Below are 19,979 nucleotides of genomic sequence, written 5' to 3'. Positions count from 1 at the left end.
TTTGACATGCCTGCCCCGGAGTATAAGAGCAAATGAAGGGAAAACGCAACCAGACTTACAACAGGGAGCCAGTTTGGCCTAATGGTTAAGACACCAGGTTAGAAACTAGGAGACTGTGAATTCTGGTCCTGCCTTAGGGATGGAAATAATCTGGGTGACTTGGACCACTCACACTCTCTCACCTCACAGGGTTGCTGTTGAGGGGAAAATAGGAGGAGGAAGGAATATTAAGTATACTTGCTGCCCTGAGTTTTGTATAAAAATAATAAAGGTGGGATTAAAAAATCTGCAATAAATTCTGTTTATTTTAGTCTAATGCAAAAAAAACCCTATAGCTTTAATCATCTTGTGAATTCTGATCTGATCAACTTCAAAAGGCTGACATGTGCACTATATACTCATTGGTCATGGCAATCTTAATTCCTTCTGTACCAAGCCAATAGGCCACTTCAGAGAAACAAGTAAATACAACTTTAGAACAAAAAACAAAATAAAAGACCAATTGGATTGTGCTCGTCTCTGCACCAATATTTCACAAATATTCAAGAAAGAGCTAATTTGCAAAGCACCCCATTTACGCAAAGTCTGGCAATTGGGAAGATTGCAACGTAAGATGACAGTGTAGTTACCAACAGTTATCGTACTCCATTTCTTTTGACTTGAGGCAATGAGTAATTAAGATTGAGTGAGCATCCTATTCAGACATGAGATTACAAATGAATGTAGGTGAAGAGAATAAGTGCAATTCCAATCCCAATCCTGTACTTTAGCAAAGTGGAGTTCATGCCTTACAAAGCTAATGGTGACAGATAGCAATAGCAGTAGCACTTAGACTTATATACCGCTTCACAGTGCTTTACAGCCCTCTCTAAGTGGTTTACAGAGTCAGCGTATTGTCCCCAACAATGTGGGTCCTCATTTTAGTGACCTGGGAAGGATGGAAGGCTGAGTCAATCTTGACTCAATGAGACTGCATTCTAACCACTGTGCCACCACGGGTCTCAGATAGTTTATTATTAATAAGCTTCCCATTTAAAAAAGAGGTTAATTTTTCAAACAGCCTAAGGTCTCTCAGCACTAGGTAGACAAATTGCTTTATAAATAAATCCATGTAAGTCTATATATGGATTAATCTATGTATGCTGACTTTTATTTTCCCATTAGTGAAGAAAGACTGGCTGTGGGGAAGAGCAAAGAAAGCTCAACTGAGTTGAAAACTTACCCTGCATCAGAACTATTACCACATAACAATGGATCAAGAAACCCAGGTATTGTGTAAAAATTTGCTGGAGGAGATAAAGAAAAGCACGTAAGAATAAGCATATTGAGGAAGAACACAGACATTTAGACCAAATACTGTACACTTTTGATCTAAAGCTTCTTAAACTGGAATATTAGAAAGGATGCCACCTGAAGATCTTTTTTTTCTTCTTGTACATTTTAGGAATTAGACATGTCAAACACAAGGCCCGGGGGCCGGATCCGGGCCGGCCCATGAACTGGTTTCATGTGGCCCGCGGACCCATCCTGGAAACAGTGAGGGAACGACCCCCACTGCCTTGGCCCTGGCCCAGGCCGGCTGGGAGCCAATGTACAATTTCGTGGTGGCCATCTATGCTGAAACACATTCAGTCTTAGCTCCACAAGGCCGTCTGGAAACAGCGAGGGACCAGCCCCTGCCGCGTCGCCCTCCTCCTAGCCTATCCTGGGGTGTCTCCCATCCTATTGCTAAGAAACCTTTGGATACAAAGCCAGGTCTCCTCACATGGAGAGGGAGTGGGACTCCCTCTTGATTTTGCCCTCGTACCCATCATGAGCAACCTGGCTAAGGAGAGCAAGCACAGCAGCAGCAACCTTGAGGAATAAGTGCAGCTGGACACCCCCTTGGGGAAGTGGGGCTGGGCTTAGTGCCGTGGGTGTTTGAGGACTGGGCTGGGCATTTGACCTCCATGCCACCATCCACCCCCCACCCCCCCCGCATGGCCTGAGAGGAACAGTGAGGCTCCTCCAGTGGACCATGCCTTGACACTTGCCCCGGTCCCATCTCCTTCTGCCTCAGATCTGCCCCACTTCTGCCCAGGCCCCCAAAGGCACCCTTGACATGAATGATGTATAGCTGGCCATACCCACCCAGTAGGCCACACACACTCCAGCCACGCCCACCCAGTAGGCCATGCCCACCCTGACCACACCCACCCGGCCCCCTGACGGCAACCGCAATGCTGATGCGGCCCTCAATGAAATTGAGTTTGACACCCCTGCCCTAGAGATTAGATACAATCTGCAAATTTAATTGGATGGAATTGGAGAATGGAGGAACGGTATCCTCTGAGTATTGCTTGGAGCTGGCTGTATATTTTATCCTTGATTTTTCTTAGCATTTTATTTTCACATAATTTGCCTGGAAAACATGTGCTATTAAAAGGATTTAAAATCACACTAAATAAATTAAAAAAGTGCTAGCTTTTCAGACACCTCAGTGTCAAGAATTATTTGGAGCCTTTGCCATTTCATAAAGCAAGTGTGATTGGAAAGGGAACATGTCTATGATCATCTATGGCTGAATTGTCCCGTTACCAGCCTGTAAATACCAAGCACTATTCTGACAGGTGATTTGTAACTTCATTTTCTAATGCCAATTAAAATGTGCTCTGGCATTTACCTTTTAAACCAGTCTAGAAATCCCAAGTATAAAGCCATCCCAAAAAACATTTATAAAGGGATTATTTGGTTTAAACCATTTTTAATAAACACATACACTTTGCCAAACCGAAGGAACAATGATTATAAAAGTAATATTATACCCATAGTCAGTATGTTTAAAGGGATTAAGACTAATGGAACATCAAAGGAATTTTAACAATGGTAAGAAGACATTATGCAAATATAGCTTGTTAAGGAAAAGATAAGCAAGTAGACGTCAAGATGCGTACTTGCCATTCAAAGTACAGTAACTGTTGGCCTTAATCGAAGTATTCATGGGGTAGTCCAATAAATATTACAGTTAATATAGACAGAGAAAATGATGGCAGCAAAAGGTAGCACCTACACACATTGTTGCTGTATTCTTCCCAATTAAATCCCTTGGTGCCATTTTCTAGGTAGGTCTCATTGAGATCGATGGGCCAGATGACACATTTGTTTCTTAGATTCCCCATGAACAGCTGTAGCCCAATTAAAGCAAATACACTGAGGCAAAACACAGTCAAAATCATCACATCAGAGAGTTTCTTCACAGACTGGATCAGGGCTCCCACAATAGTCTTCAGGCCTGGAAATAGGAAACAAACCAGTAATGACATTTATGTGGAAACATAGACCTAAGCACAAAACAACCTTTTAGGGTGCCCAGATTATATATAAGTAAAGACAAACAGAATGATCTGTAAGGACTGGCAAGATAAAAAGCAATCAATAAAAATAAATGAATGGCATGGAAAAGAAAACATAAGTTCGTCTAACTTTCAGTAAGTGGTGATGGATATACCTATCAGCACAATTGAATAATACACCAAAGTTTCCTGACTCTTTGGAAAGTTATTTTATTGTCCAAAGAAATCTATATTAATAGGGAGTGGGATGGAAAACAGAGAAGATTGATGGATTTATTAGAAGCTGCTACCAGATAAAAGATTCCCATCTTAATAAGTTGGTCAGATCAATGGTTAAAAAGGAAGCTAGGAAAAGAAGTTTCCCCCACCAAGGAGGATTTCTCTGGATAATAAAGCAGCATTGCCAGGAGTGAGAACTTTCTTACACAGTACGGTATTCAATTGTGCTGGCATGTACTTCCCCAGTCATTCACAGAAAATTATATGAACATCACCTTCACTTTCTTTTTTTCCAAGAAGTCGGTGTCATGAATGCCGAGCATAGTGTTAATTTGCTTAAACAATGAAAAATGAAGGGTGAAAGAAGTTAACAGAGCATCCAGAGCTTACCTGCCCCCCCAATCAATTTTCAGATGTCATAGTCTTTTACACGTAAGCATGTATTCAGGATTCCAAATGAGACACATTTCGTCTCATTTTGTACAGAGAACTGAGACACTGTGTCTCAGAGAGCAAATCTTGGACATATAGATAAGAACTGAAAATACCCTGCGTAAGAAGCCATCCTTTCATATTTATCTTTCTTAAACTATATGCAGAAGTTAAAGTCTCTGCACATAGACAGAAGCTATGGCTTAACAGCTCTCGGAGGATTTTTTATTAGAACCACTATGAAGAAGGAAAAACTTCCAAAAAAAAAGAAAAAAGCCTTTGTCAATGAATCAAAAAGATTTTTGATTCAGCTGATGCTCTTTTGGAAACCAGATCTTAAGTTGAGGCAGGGGGTTGGAAAAGGGTTTTTAGAGATTTAAGCATCTACAGTACAAGGCTTCAGGCACACATACTCCTACTGCACAAAAATAATCTAAGAATAGGCCCAATGTTTTGGTTCTAGGGTTGCCTTAAGAATGTACATCCAAAAAAATCATGCTATGCTACACTTTTGGCATGCCCAATGGGATGAAACATTTGATTTAACTGAATGAACATCATCTTGCAGAATGACAGAATTAATTGAGAGCTTATACAGATTTTTTTCCAACATGCTCCCAGCTACTGCTCCTCTTTCTGAAAGTTTAAACAAGATTTGCAAGATACAGGAAAGTATATTGAAAATGTCAGAACAAATAAATTTCACATGCATGGAATAGCTAAGGTGATATATAATTTAAATAGGGAAGAGGCAGAGCGGGGAAAAAGAAGGGAAAGCCAGGGCAGTTAGATAGGTGTGAGATAGATTGCCAGAATCTAATCAATTAACAACTGCAATCTGTTAAAAACTGGGGGTAGGTTATATGCTTTATCAGCACTCCTACTGCACTGTATTTTTGGATCAATCAATTACTGTATTGCAATCTTCTGCCCTCCAAATCTGTTGGGTTATAACAGATAATCTACCATATAGATTATTGTGATTATAGCCATGTGTCTTCCATAAGTACATATTGCAAAAATGAAGGGGTTGTGCCTGGCTTTGAAGCTTACTGTGCCCTTTAACATGATTACAATATAAGACATGACTATCAAGAACTTTACCTGTAAACACATCCAGGAGACACGATGATCTCACAGTAACAACCACATACTCAAGCACTGCTTGGGGTACTCCAGAACTGCATATGTGAACCAGCACACTGCTATGCATTTTCTGGATTATTTGGTAATAGTTTTAGACGCATTTATTTTTAAAAGACTGCAATGATTTTTGCATTTCCATATTTAATAATGGATAATTTACTTGACTGAGTAAATCAGGCATGCGAGTACTAAATTCATTGTCCAAAATGCACTTTTTTTTGCATTTTAAGTTGTGTTTTTATGTTTTTATATACTGCTCAAAAAAATAAAGGGAACAGAAAACAAGACATCCTACTATTAAATACAGTACATTGTGTTGTTTAAGTGTTCCCTTTACTTTTTTGAGCAGTATATTTGGTGAACATAGGATTTAAAAGCAAATCACCCATCTTGAGAGTTTGTTAAGGTTCTTTGACAATTCCAAGTGTTCCAGGATGAATTCAGATTCTGTCTCTCTGTCCCTCTGTCTCTCTGTCTCTCTCTCTCTCTCTGTGTGTATGTGTTTGTGTTTGAGTGTTCACGTACATGCTTGTACATGTATCTATGCTTCTGTATGGGAAGAGAAAGTCAGAAAGCAGCATTTTGGACACAATAGCATCATTTTTCCCCCAGCTCATTGTGATGAACTAACCCTCATCTTTTGATCCAAGTGCTATCCAACTTTTGATTCAGCCAGCAAACTTCTCATCAAATCAACCAAAATATTTATACCCAATTGATATATACTATAAGCCAGGGGTCCCCAACCTATGGCTCTTGGACAGTGGGCTGTGGAAATGGCTGGCTAGTGCGTGCCCATGTGGGTGCGCATTCCCCCCCACTGGTGCTAGTGCCTGTGGCCCCGTTTGCGCCTGTGCACAGGCGCAAACAGGGACGCTAGCACAGGGCTGGTATCTGCAGCCCTTTGTGCATGCGCCGCTAGCCCAGATGGTTTGTGTGGCCTATTTGCGCATGTGCATGGCACCAGCGCATGCAGCATGCATGAACGGGACTGCTAGTGCTGCGCCAGTGTGCATGGTCCTGTGCATGCGCACATACACGCACACCAATTTTGAAGCTGCTCTCCTTCCTTCCGGTCCGCGTGCCTGGAAAGGTTGGAGACCTCTGCTATAATCCATGTCTTTTAATTTATTTGTTTTAATTTATTTGCACATTTAATTCATATACACATTTATTTTAATTTATGGACATTAACATTTATTCTAATTTGTAATTTACTATGCATGAATTATGCACAGTAATGAGCCTAATTTATTAATTTCTCACCTTATTTCAAGCATATTTGGACATGTTTGTTATTCCCAGTTCTTCATTTCATTCATTTCCCGATTCAAAGTCTATTTTCACAATTTCCCTCAGCTGTAACTGATATTAATATTTCCAGCCTCTTGCTTTCAAGATTTCCCAAAGCTCTCCACTTTTAGAAGGATTTGGGAGGGTGATGCTCATTCTGATTTATTCTGTTTTAAGCTTATAATTACTTTTTTTGCAAGTGTTCCTTTGCTAAGTGACAATGAACGACCCTTCCAGAGCCCAATGCTGCTTTGACATAGGGATCTGCATTCTGTATGCATTCCTTTCATAATTGCTGAAACCAGCAGTGTCCCCACTATGCCTGTTGTTGGAACTTTTAAAGTAACATATTCCTTATTATATCTTGTTTGGGCTACTGTGACAAACCGAAAGTAAATGTAAGGGATGCCTTTGAAACTGCAGCTGCAAAGATATGGACTACTGCCACTTTTTTACATTGTTGGGAAGTCAATCATTTGTACTCATCGTTTTGCTTTTCTTAAGTTGGTTTTGTTCCAGTAGATTGTTCTTGTCCCTGATTTACTGATGCAATTTTAATTATTGTGCTTTTACTATGCACCTTTATAATTTAATTAAAATATGTCTTTTACAGATATTTACACCTTTACCTGCTTTGGGAACTTTATTTTCACTAGGAAAATTGGAGTAGATAATTTTAACAAAATGAATAACAAACAGTCATATGTGACTGTGCCATCATTTGTGAAATGGCTCTAAGAACTTACTTAATTGCAAAAATGGCTTTACTATTATGAATATAAATGTGAGATAAGATGCAATGGAACCATTTAAATGTTGTGGTATCAGACTAGAAACCCAGAATCTGTGAGTTTTAGCACCTCCTTCGCCACACAGCCAGCTGGGCAGTGGTGTGATTCAGTCGTTCACACCACTTCGGCAGAACCGGTAGCTAATTTTTTGTTGCCCAGGCCCAGAATGGACTTCCGGAAGCGGCATCCACACAAAGAACCGGTTGTTCACATATTTGAATCCCACCACTGCAGCTGGGTGACTTCAGGCCTGTCACTTGTACAAACAAGAGAGGGACAAGCAATTCACTTATTCCTCTCTTGAGTTATCCTGTGTTGAATTGTCCCATGGCCGTGGCGAGTTGGCCCATTTCAGCCCCCAGGAAGCAGGCAAGGGAAACCACTTCCAAAATCTTGCCAAAAAACCTGCAGGGACTTATCCAGGCAGCCACCAGGAGTCATGAACTGACGTCACTTGAAGGCACAATTTTAAAAAATGTGCCTTCAAATCACAAGTCTTGTAGAGGAGAACTCTCCCTTGTGCTTCCTTTCTCAGAGATGTTTCTCCAGATACCATATCAGATATCAGTTTCTCCAGCCGAGGTAACGTTATATTTCCTGCTATTTGCTTGAAGTTGATCAACTGCATAATGGGTAAAAATGGGTGGGGTGAAGTAAGCTTAGTACATTGGCCACTGATTCTGAACCTCGGGCTTGTTGTGTCAAAACTTCAGAAAATACCTAACTGGGCTCTACTGGTGTATCACCACTTCCACCGAACAAAAGAGAAGCAGTTCTCTATCTCCCCCTTATCTAGCCCTCCTCCCTAAACAGCGGCAATGGCCGCACAGAGGTTGGGCCTGAAGTAGAGACTTCAGCGTCAGGCCTAGCACTACCACCATCATCAAAAAGGCCACACACCACTTATCTTCAGGAGGTATTCTCTCGACAGACCTCTACCCAGGGATGCTATGGGTCACACAAGGCCTTCATTTTTGAAGTGGCTTTGGAGAAAGTTCTTTCACAACCTCTGCAGCTTTTGAAAATTGCACAAAAGCACACTCCATTCTTGTGTGATTTTTTTCGGAGGTTCTGGACATCCCATGAGAACATGGCTCTTGCATGCAACTTCTGATGAGTCCAGAGACCGCACAAGAGCACACCCCACTCTCATGCAGTCTCCGCAGCCTCCAAAAATTGCATGAAAAAAGTCCATACTTCTGAGAATTGTGATCAGGTGTTGATGAATGCTAATGTATCACCCAAAACATCATGGTGTTTCACTTTTGACACATAAGTCATAGGTTTGCCATCAATGAGCTAGGCAATATTTCAATTATTCTGTTACCCATCAGATCATTTAAAAAGATGGGCAGGCAAAATAGAATATGTGACTCAATTTTAAGTGACAAGCGCAAGGGGTATTTACTTATTTGGGCTCACATTTCATTTCAATCATTTGTGATTTTGAGCAGCAATATACAGTCTCCACATTAGATCTAAAATCTGAAATTATAAGCTCATTCAAATTGACAGCCTATGTATTGTATCACTGCCTTCCTTGAGGATTGCTTCACCCATTAGAGGTGAAGGCATCCTAAGAAAATGTCTTGTTTATCATGAATAAAGTTGTGACATGATGGGTTTTAATATCTAATGGAAATTTTAATTGAGAAGCCAATTTATGTACTTATGGAGTAATAAGTACTCATGCCAAAGTTTCACTTTGGCAACTTGGGTGTCCTCCTGGATTCATGGCTTAATTTGGAGGATCATCTAACTGCTGTGACCAGGGGGGCTTTTGCACAGGTTCACCTGATGCGCCAGTTGCGCCCCTTTTTGGACCTAGATGCCCTATGTATGGTCACCCATGCCCTAGTCCACGGGTCAGCAACCTGCGGTTCCGGAGCTGCATGCGGCTCTTTAAGCCGTCTCCTGTGGCTCCCAGTCCTCCTCCGCCGGTGGAGGTTTGGGGAGCTGCGCGCGCAGCTCTCCAAACCTCCACTTCCCCGTTTGCAGAGATGCTACCTTCGTCCATGTTTGACGAAGGCAGCAGCTCTCCAAACAGGTGGCGGCGGTTTGGAGAGCTGCGCACGCAGCTCTCCAAACCGCCACCGCCCCGTTTGCAGAGCTGCTGCCTGCAGCGCGCAGCTCTCCAAACCTCCACTTCCCCGTTTGCAGAGATGCTACCTTCGTCCATGTTTGACGAAGGCAGCAGCTCTCCAAACAGGTGGCGGTGGTTTGGAGAGATGCGCACGCGGAGGAACGCAGCAGCTCTGCAAACGGGGTGGCGGCGGTTTGGAGAGCTGTGTAGCTCTCCAAACCTCTGCCTCCCCATTTGGAGAGCTGCTGCATTCATCAAACGCAGAGGTTTGGAGGTCCCGGGGCAGGGGCAGGGCACTCGGGTGGCTCTGATGGCGCCCGGACTGAAGGCGTCGCTGCAACCCAGTGTCCGTCGCCAGGGAGACCCAACACTGCCGTCGCGCAGGTGCCTCACAGCTCGAGGGAGCCGTGCTGCAGGAGACGCTTGCGAGGCTTCCTTCGGCCAGGGAAGGGCCCGTTGCCTCCGAGGGGGGCTGGGCGGGATCCTCTGAAAGGCTGTTTCCTTCCTCGTCTTCGCCCGGCCCTCTGCGGTCGTTTCAGCCTGCGAGTCCATCCCTCCCCCCCATAAGCTGGCGGCACTGGGCAGCGACAGGTGCGTGCGGCTCAGGATGCGGCGCGGGCATCAGGGAGGTGTATGATTTTGCTTGTTCTGCGCATGCGTGTGCGTGCCCACATGCGCGCGCACATTTTGCGGCTCCCACTTTTTTGTGTGTGTGACGGAACCGGTTCCAAGTGGCTCTTTTGCTGTTTCGTGTTGCTGACCCCTGCCCTAGTCACTTCTCGACTGGATTACTGCAATGCTCTCTACATGGGGCTGCCCTTGAAGTGCACCCGGAGGCTTCAGCTGGTGCAAAATGCGGCTGCGCGGGTGCTTATGGGAGTATCTCGATACTCCCATGTTAAACTTCTCCTGCGCGAGCTGCATTGGCTTCCGGTTGCCCTCCGGGTGCTATTCAAGGTGCTGGTAATTACCTTTAAAGCCCTACATGGCTTAGGCCTGGGTTACTTGCGAGACCACCTGTTGCCAATGTCAACCTCCCATCGCCCGGTTCACTCTCACAGAGTCGGCATCCTCAGGGTGCCGTTGGCCAGGCAATGCCAGCTGGTGACCCCCAGGGGAAGAGCCTTCTCTGTGGGCGCGCCGACCCTCTGGAATGATTTACCCCCGGAGCTGTGGACGGCCCCTGACCTTCGATCCTTCCGCCGCAACCTGAAGACATGGTTGTTCCAACAAGCGGGCCTGGACTGATTATGGTTTTTTAAATTTGGGTTTTATCGGCTTAAATTATCCTTTATTTCTTTATTTATTGTTTAATTCTTTTTTAATCTTTGTATTCTATGTTTTTTAATTTTTTATTGTTGTGAGCCGCCCTGAGTCCTTAGGGAGAAGGGCGGCATATAAATTTAATTAATAATAATAATAATAATAATAATAATAATAATAATAATAATAATAATAATAATAATAACAACAATAATAACAATAATAATAATAATACATATACGTATACGTATACGTATATGTCATGGCCCCGTTGGAGCCCAAGTCTGAGGAGGAGCAGGGACTGGAGCAGGGGGCTGGAGCAGTCTCTATGGCTCAAGAGGAACAACCTGAGAATGAGGACGAAGCAGCCCCGGGTCCATTGGGCCTCAGAAGAGTAGGCTGGGAGGAAGAGAGGGCTCAGGCTGAGCAAAGAAGCGGGGAGGAGGCAGAAAGGGCAGGCAGCAGAGCAGAGGAACTCAGGAGACGAGCAAATGCCTCCCCTGCCAGATCCCTGAGTGTGAAGATTGGAAAGAAGGCAAAGTCAGCACAGGGTGATGCGACTCCTCAGGAGGAGGGCGCCTCTCCGCTCCCCATGAGTTCACCTGGAGAATAACATTTAAGGAGATGCCATGTTTGTTTTAGGATTACACTCCCTCAGCTTTGCCTGTTTTTGCCTCGCTTTAAGAACTGCTTTTGCCCTGTGTGTCGAAGACTGCTTTTGCCTTGCTGTGAGGACTGTTTGTGGCTTGCCTTAGCCCTGAAGAATCCCCCTTCAGACCTGCCTCGCCTTGGACCCCCTCTTCTTTTGAGAAGTGCTCTTTGCCTTTTGGTTTGAACTGTGCCCTTGTTTGTGAACTGCGTTTGTCTTTTGTTTCACTGTGACCCTTTCGGAGAACTGCTCCTTGTCTTGGACCTTTGCCTTTCTCTGAGAACTGCCCTGGCTTTCTCTCCGGACTTTTGCCTTGTGGACTTGCCAAGTAATTAAGGGCTGTTGTTTGGAGGACTGAGGGTGGAGCCTGACTGGTCAGTGGAGGGTCATTTGTTAACCCTTTCCAGGAGCAATAAAGAACTCTCTGGAGGCCTGCCCAGTGTGGCCTATCTGGGTCATAAAAGTATATGTATATATGTATATGTATGGGCTGTTGGTTTGATGTCCGGGCTTGGTAATTAGGCTGTAAACGTTTCTTCGTTGGGGGGGGGGACATCTTCAGTGTGAAATACCGGAAGCACCATTCCAAACAAACCAAACACAATTCAAACTGCACTGAAGATGTCCCCTCAAATCGAGACAAACCATTTGCAGCCTAATTACCCAGCCCAGAGATCAAACAAACAGCCCGGCTACCAACCCGAGCTACTAATATTCAAACACATTGTGTGTGTGTGTGTGTGTGTGTGTGTGTGTGTTCATTTATTTGCTCATTTATATTATTTGCTTCTAACCTAACCTATTACATTGTCATTGCATTTTATTTGTCTTATCTTTGAATAGTAATAAAAAATAATAGGAAAGCATAACTGTTAAGATTGAATGCGTCCAAACCCTTGAAACTATAAAGTTATTCTATCAGTTGAATTATAATCCCTTGTTTTGCAGCAGTGCTTTGAGTGGATTGGTTGAGGAACAACCATACTATATTTTATGCTCATGCAAATCACAAGGCCTATCAGAAATGTGCCACAGCCATTTTTGAAATGTGACAAGGAAGGCAAAAGGAAGTGAAGGAAAATGTAAGACACGGTCATTCTTAGAGCACTTCTCACCTGGAATGACAGAGATAGTTTTCAAAGCTCGGAGAACTCTGAAAGTTCTCAAGGCTGACACATTCCCAAGGTCCACAAACTCTGTGACATATCTGCAATGAGGGAGGTCACACACAAAAAAAGACACAGTGACAATAACACACACCAAAAGGGGAACGAGGAATAAAACAACAACTACAAACAGCAGTACATCACTCACAGGGAGCTGCAACCCAACACCTAACACCAAACTGCCTTACCTGGAATTACAGAAATAGTTTTCAAAGCTCTCAGTACCCTGAAGGTGCGCAGAGCTGAAACATTGCCTAGGTTTACAAACTCTGTTATATACCTGCAGAATTAAACCAGAGTTAATGGCACCATTGGGGTCACCTGCCTTGAAAAGAAGAGCGTAATCTTCAGTTGCAGAGAAACAACTTTCAAATGTAAAATGTTTTGAAGTGTTTAAAAAAGGAGAGAAGAAACAAAGATGTAAATAAGACAATTTTCAGTGTTTCAGTTATCCCAGGTCAGCTAATTTAATAAGGATAATTTGACAAGGACATCTCTAATATGAGCCCAAATCTGAGCAACTGACTATCTTCATCAGCTGTAAGAATGTGGCTGTGGGGAAAAGTAGAAGATAGAAAAAGAGGTGATCTAGCATCACAAAAATAATGAGGGAAACTAACCAGGATAATAGCAATTAGAACATGATTTTTATTTTATTTTTTTTAAAAAACACCACCCATTTTCAATGGGCGGTGTGGAAAAAACAAAGTTCTAAACAGATTAGGGTGAGCATAATGTAACAAACATTGCTTCCAACTCTAGAGAAAATTGAGGTGAGGTAAAGATCAATTATCCAGGACACGTGGACCCCAAAAGCAGCCATAGTCATAGTTGTATTAAAAAATGATGAAAAATCTAACTATTTCTTTTTGTGGGATAAAAGAAATGGCATAAAAATGTGTTAGTCTTTCAGATGATACAAGGTTATTATTATTTTTTCTTTGAAATCATATGGTTGTCCTTTTATTTCTTGGAAGAGAACTGTAATGCAATAGATCAGCTTTACTAACAGCCTGTTCCTGTGTAAGAACACTTGCTCAGCACACCAGCAATATGTGCCATAGAGAAACTGAAGTACAGTGTAATAGTCTGCAAAGTTCTTGTTTGGTTGTGCTGGCCCTCTCGTTATAGAGGGTGGGGGTTACAGGCAAATTCTGGATTACCTTACATGGCTAAGGGATGTCAGCTGCAGACATGACATTTCTCTGGGGGGTTTTTTAGGTTGTCTCCCTAAAGTAGGAAAAGTGCCATTGTGGCATTCCATAGGAGTTATGATTTACCTTCTCTGACTGCTTTTCTCCATTGTCTTTCCTCACCTACGAGCATCACCTCAGCTCCGCAGGAAAAAAGTAACAAGACTGTCTCATGTTTTAAAGTCAAAGTCACAGTCTACAGCTGTGATGGCTAGGTTGCCATTTGCTATCTCAGACTCCTCCTCCCCAAGAATCGGTAGAAAATTTAAGAGATGCCTGAATTTGAGCATTAGAACAGTTGACTATACAGGGGTCCTTGTTTAGTGACTGCCTGATTTAGTTCACAGTTACAGCAGTGGTGGAAAAAGTAACTTTGTGACCAATCCTCCCATTTATAACCTACCCAGATCTGTAACACAAAGGAAAGCCAAAATCAGATAAGCACTGTTGTGATTTCATTTAGCAACCACTTCACTTCACTACTGAGTTGCCAGTCCCAATTGTGGTGGCTAAACTAGGTTTATCTGTATACATCTGAGAAGATGTTGGACTTTATGGGGACATCACAAATTCCTGTACTGGGGGCGGGGGAGTGTCACTGAACCAAGGAGACTTATTTCTGATCAACCCTACAGTGGATTTTACTGCAGAAGCTAAAATTAAGGCATCTATTCATAAACATGATGTAAAGTATGAATTTCAGAAAGGCCACAAATCAGTAGATTTTTTTTAAAAAATACACCATTTCCACTACTGGCTAAATGCTGGGGTTAGCTAACATTAAAAAAGAGTTTTACTTTAAAAAAAATCCTGAAAGTTTGAATTTTCTCTTTGTGAATGCTGTATATACTTCAGTTAGAGTTAGTTCACCTAAGCCAAAAGTTAGCAATCTCATGGTCTGCATATATTTTGGGCTACAACTCCCACACAAACTCAACCAACCTGCCTAAGTATCGAAGATTATTGGAGTTGCTGACCAGAATATCTGGACAACATAGATTTTGATTCCTCATTTAATTGAGAGACACCCATATACAGTAAGTTGATCAAAATGAATCAACTAAATTCTATTTATACATTATATAACATTTTAGCTATAACAGAATTCTTTCTTTTTTGCTTACTTCTTATATACTACAAAAGTAAAAAGGAATGCAAAATATAAATAAAAAATAAATAGAAAATCCTGAGACAAATCCAGGAATCAGATTCATTTTCCAATTCATCTGAAACATCTAGGTCAAGAATAATTAAGAATGGTTGCAAAACATATTGTCAATTAAAACTACTCCAAAATACATATTGCTGCAGTAATATTATGGAAAAGGACATTTCTCAATCCTGCACCCTAATATTAGAATGTTGTATCTTAGATGTGAAGATATTCATATCTTACATGTGAAGCCATCTTAGATAACTTACCAGTAATTAGTCCAGAATAATCAAAGAGTTGACTGATTGGGGGCTTTTTGATTTTCTGGATTACTTCAAAAGTATATATATATTTTCTTTTCACTTATAATTATATACGACTTCTGACAAGAATAACACTAATTGTGGCACTTACGCCATCATGATGACACTGAAGTCTAGCCAGTTCCATGCATCACGAAGAAAAGTGAAACCATCTATGCAGAAGCCTCTTGCAATAATTTTCACAAGGGATTCAAATGTGTATATACCAGTGAATGTGTACCTGTTGAAAGTGAAGAATAATGATGAATAGTATTTATAATGAAGGAAGGTGAAATATATTTTACATCTTAAAAGGCAAGATTCTGAATATTTATTGACTGTAATGATTTCATAATCCCTTTTCAGATTTCTGGATGGCACTGCAAAATCTTGTTGATCGAAGTGGATATGTCAAGGAACATTTTAATAGAATAGGCTTGCACTAGACTGCTACACAGCTTTCATGTGTTGTACAATCAGTGAAGGGGAGGAAAGAATGTTCTGCTGACTTAACTTAATAAACGTATATAGATCTGGGCTGATATAATATTAGGACTGCAATCTTGTTTGCCACATTCAGGAAGTGACGCTATTTAGAATCTAATTAAAATCTGCATGAAGTCATGCAAAACTCTGTGTGTGTGTGTGTGTGTGTGTGTGTGTGTGAATATATGCACACAAATCTCATGCACTGGAATGGCATTAGTACCAACAATAAACTACATTTTTTTTAGAATTCTGACTTCAGGCATCTTGTTGAAAATATTTGTGCTTTCTGGCAAGAGAAATGGTTAAAAAATAATAATCCTGGATCGCTTCATCAGTATCTTGTTTAGCATTACAATGCAATCCAGGATCCTGGTTCCTCCCTCCACCACCTCCAAAAAGTTATAAGTCAAGATTTACGACACTGGCAATCCACCCAGAGATGGGCAAGTATATAGACCAATAAATACAATAAAATATATTTTTGCCTTAAGTTTGAGGCTTAGGACAGAAATACATAATATATCCTGTTCATACATAAGCTAAACAAATCACAGATAGAACCACTCAGGTTGTTTTTTTAGTTGTTCCCACTGTCAGGAAGAATTAAGATAGAGTGATCACACTCCATAATGAACATGGTTGCTCATTCATAATAAATAGAAATTCAAAGAATGTTTACCTTGTCGATGCATGCAAATATAAGTCATTAATTATTTTGTTTAAAGATATATAGGCTACTAATTAACAAGGGTAAAGCATGCAAATAATACTATTCAATTTATCTTAATCCCTATTTAAAAATCCTTTAAAACATGACTTTGAGTTTTAAAAGCATAAAAACAATCCTTTACAGTATTTCAAAAGTGAGTGCATTCCAGTGCATTCCAGACCTCAGGAAAAGCAGTGAAGAAGGCATTGCTAGGTGGACATAATCTAGTACAGTGTCTCTCAACTTTGGCAACTTTAAGATGCATGAACTTCAACTGCCAGAATTCTTCAGCCAGTATACCAGCTGGAGAATTCTGAGAGTTGGAGTCTACACACCTTAAAGTAGCCAGGGTTGATCTAGAAGTTAATGTTTCCTTAGGTCAGGGGTAGGCAACCTTGGCTCTTTTATGGACTTCAACTCCCAGAATTCCTGAGCCAGCCATGCTGAGGGGAAAACGAGAGGTTTCCAAGCTGAGCCATGCTGGCTCAGGAATTCTGGGAGTTGAAGTCCAGGAGTCATAAAAGAGCCAAGGTTGCCTACCCCTGCCTTAGGTAATCCAGGCCTAAGGCATTTAAGATAAGGTCTCAGTTTTAATTTATTATCTCTCCTTTAACCAATGAATGCCTGAAGGTAGGAATTTGGAGAGGTTTTGTCATTTCCCAATAAGGTGGTTAAAAAAATGCATATCAACACCATCATGGATCAGCTTTCCTGGTGATCTTCTCCAGTGGTTTTATATAAAGTGGAAAATCTTTGGAGAGTGGATGTATTGTAAGAACTCCATATCATAACTCCCCAGCAGACTCCAGGCACCATAATCTTAGATTCAAATAACAATGTCTATTATTCCCAAATGATCTTCTTGGCATCATTGTTGTTATTGAAAGTCATTTCTGACCCCCCACCCCCCAAAAAATATTAAAATAAACAGCCCCATTATCAGATTCTAATCTAGACAAAAAGTCATCAAGCCTATTAATGTCATCTCAACCTATTAATCCTGCTTGAAAGGAGATCTAGTTAATATATTTGTACAAGAAGTACCTGAAGCTGAGAAGTCAAAATCCTCTCAGTTATGTTGCCTAACCAAGCAACATTAAAGACTTTCTAAAATTATCCATCCTGGAGAGATTCAATACAGACTAAAAAAAAATAATCTAATAATTATCTATTTTAAACAGAAGGCATCCTGTCTTTCTTTTGAGAGACATTTATGACAAGAGTGAGAACATGTTCAATTAACTCCCAGCTTGATATTATAAACCATATTGGGTCGGGAGTTTATATATGGCACATTTTTCCTTCAAAAATTGGCAACTATTACTTTAAAGAATTGTAAACAATCAAAGTGAAACAAACAAAAATATTATTACTTACTCCACCTGTTTCGACCATTCTGGTGGGTTACTAAAAGTCATGAACACACAGTTCGTCAAAATAGTGCACATAATGATCATGCTAAATACTGTAAAACAAAGTCAAGGAAGCAGAAAAGATAAGAAATTTCTTATTGACATTAACAAAAGAACATCAAACTGATGGTACATCTCACCTGTTTAAATCTGGGAAGAAAAATCAAACATTTTTTTACAAGTAATAGTACAGTATAGTGTAGATTTGAAACTTTCCTGATAACAAACATGGTAATAGGCCTAGTTTTGAGTTTGGCTTAAGAAGGATTTACACCTTTTTGCAGTTTAGATTATACTGAACCCAACCACATGAGAACAAAGGAGTGCTTTGGGAACCTTCACTGGAATTGAATTCACTTGTACTGCAATTGCATTGAATTAGGCTCAATTTACTGAGGACACATAGGTTTCTCATAATTAGATGCAGAATATGGACATCCATAAATGACCAATCATAATGGTTTTCAGTCCATGCAGGGCCATAACATCAATTCATTAATTATTTAGACTCCATTAAATTCCATTAAATCATTTATCAATTCATTAATTAGTTCATTTATCAAAAAATTTCAACTTTTTTGAAAGGATCCAGTGTAAGTCTTTAGAAAAAACTTGTCATTCCTGAAACTGCTTAGCTATAACTCCAACTGCTTAGCTATAACTCCAACCATCTCTAGAAACATCTGCCAATGGGTCCAATATTTTAGCAACATCAGGAGTGCAACTGTTGCCTACCCTGGTTGCAAAATATACATACACATTTAGGATATTTCCTTTTTTAAGGAATAAATAAAAAAGAATCCCTTTAACGTATGAATGTTAAAAAAGAAGCCTATCTGATCTGGAATACTGTATATGCTACCCAGTGATAGTTTCATATTCATATTTCAAACTGATACCACCTCAAATAAGAAAATGTTCTGGTCTTCTGTTGAGGATTTATTGTAGACTAGATGTCCCTGAAGGAACAGGCATAGCATTGCAGTGATGATTGGCGGCAGGTTGCTGAATTCTAGCTGGTGCTGTCTTTCTGGATAAAGGAGAGATTGTGAGATCATGCACTTGCATTTTGGACAGCTACTCCACATGAGATAACTGCAGGAACTGAGGTTTTTATAGTTGGCTTGTAAAGTGAGCTGCTGTAAGTCAAGGAGTTGCAACCTAACTCACAACTGTAACGCAGCCTAAATTTATTTATTTATTTATTTATTCGGTTTATATTTTTTTTATTTATTTATTTGATTTATATACCGCCCTTCTCCCGAAGGACTCAGGGCGGTGTACACGGCAATAAAAATAAGAATACAGGATACAAGATTTAAAGTTAAATGATTGTGCCCAATGTAGTAAGTTAGTTAAAAAAAAGTTAAAACCCCAAACCCATCAGACCAGGCCGGCTTGTTTGAATAGATAAGTTTTTAGATCACGCCGGAAGGAGCGAAGGTCGGGGGCCATCCGTAGTTCAGCCGGTAAGCGGTTCCAAAGGACTGGTGCGCCCACCGAGAACGCTCTCCCCCTGGGGGTCACCAGTCGACATTCTCTGACCAGTGGTACCCTGAGGAGGCCCTCTCTGTGGGAGCGTACAGGACGGAGGGAAGTTGAGACCGGCAGTAGGTGCTGCCGTAGGTAATCCGGACCCATGCCATGTAGGGCTTTATATGTCATCACCAGCACCTTGAATCTCACCCGGAAGGCAACTGGAAGCCAATGCAGCTCACAGAGCAGAGGTGTAACATGGGAGTATCGGGAGACCCCCAAAAGAACTCGCGTGGCTGCATTCTGTACCAGCTGAAGCTTCTGAGTGGTCCTCAAGGGCAGCCCCATGTAGAGAGCATTGCAGTAGTCTAAACGAGAGGTCACAAGTGCATGAGTGACTGTACGCAAAGCATCCAGGTCCAGATAGGGTCGCAACTGGCGCACCAGACGAACCTGGGCGAAGGCCCCTCTAGTCACAGCTCCTATATGATCTTCTAAGGAGAGCTGTGAATCTAAGAGGACACCCAAATTGCGAGCCTTATCTACGGGGGGTAGTAACTCACCCCCAATAGTAAGAGATGGAATAATCTGAATTTCCTGAGATGCCGGTATGTACAGCCACTCAGTCTTGTCAGGGTTGAGTTGAAGCCTGTTCCTCCCCATCCAGACCCGGACCGCTTCCAGGCAACGGGACATCACGTCAAGGGCATCACTGGGGTGGTTTGGGGTCGAGATGAAAAGCTGGGTATCACCAGCATACTGATGATACCCCACTCCAAAACCACGGATGATCTCACCTAGTGGCTTCATATAGATGTTAAACAGGAGAGGTGAGAGGACTGACCCCTGAGGAACTCCATAAACGAGAGGT

General features: G+C 41.4%; 1 protein-coding gene and 1 long non-coding RNA gene across 3 annotated transcripts in view; one reads left to right on the top strand and one right to left on the bottom strand.

The window, feature by feature from the left end:
* Positions 1 to 19,979, top strand: part of LOC308662691 — a 110,735-nt gene that overhangs the window by 60,924 nt on the left and 29,832 nt on the right. For both annotated transcript variants that reach the window (XR_014025277.1, XR_014025278.1), the window contains exon 3: positions 1,165 to 1,268. This is a non-coding gene — a long non-coding RNA (uncharacterized lncRNA). The remainder of the gene's footprint in view (positions 1 to 1,164; positions 1,269 to 19,979) is intronic.
* SCN8A (sodium voltage-gated channel alpha subunit 8) overlaps positions 1 to 19,979 on the bottom strand; it is a gene marked incomplete at both ends in the record, with an annotated part of 82,787 nt that overhangs the window by 47,124 nt on the left and 15,684 nt on the right. Inside the window, 5 exons of the mRNA XM_081318788.1 lie at positions 1,223 to 1,286; positions 3,050 to 3,271; positions 12,324 to 12,415; positions 15,135 to 15,263; positions 17,598 to 17,685. Coding sequence (XP_081174914.1) covers positions 1,223 to 1,286; positions 3,050 to 3,271; positions 12,324 to 12,415; positions 15,135 to 15,263; positions 17,598 to 17,685 — 595 coding nt within the window. The remainder of the gene's footprint in view (positions 1 to 1,222; positions 1,287 to 3,049; positions 3,272 to 12,323; positions 12,416 to 15,134; positions 15,264 to 17,597; positions 17,686 to 19,979) is intronic.

The sequence above is a fragment of the Vipera berus genome (assembly GCF_964194415.1).
Source record: "Vipera berus genome assembly, chromosome: 2".
Classification (NCBI taxonomy): domain Eukaryota; kingdom Metazoa; phylum Chordata; class Lepidosauria; order Squamata; family Viperidae; genus Vipera; species Vipera berus.
Note: the sequence above shows the minus strand (reverse complement) of the source record. Positions and strands in the feature narration are given on the sequence as shown.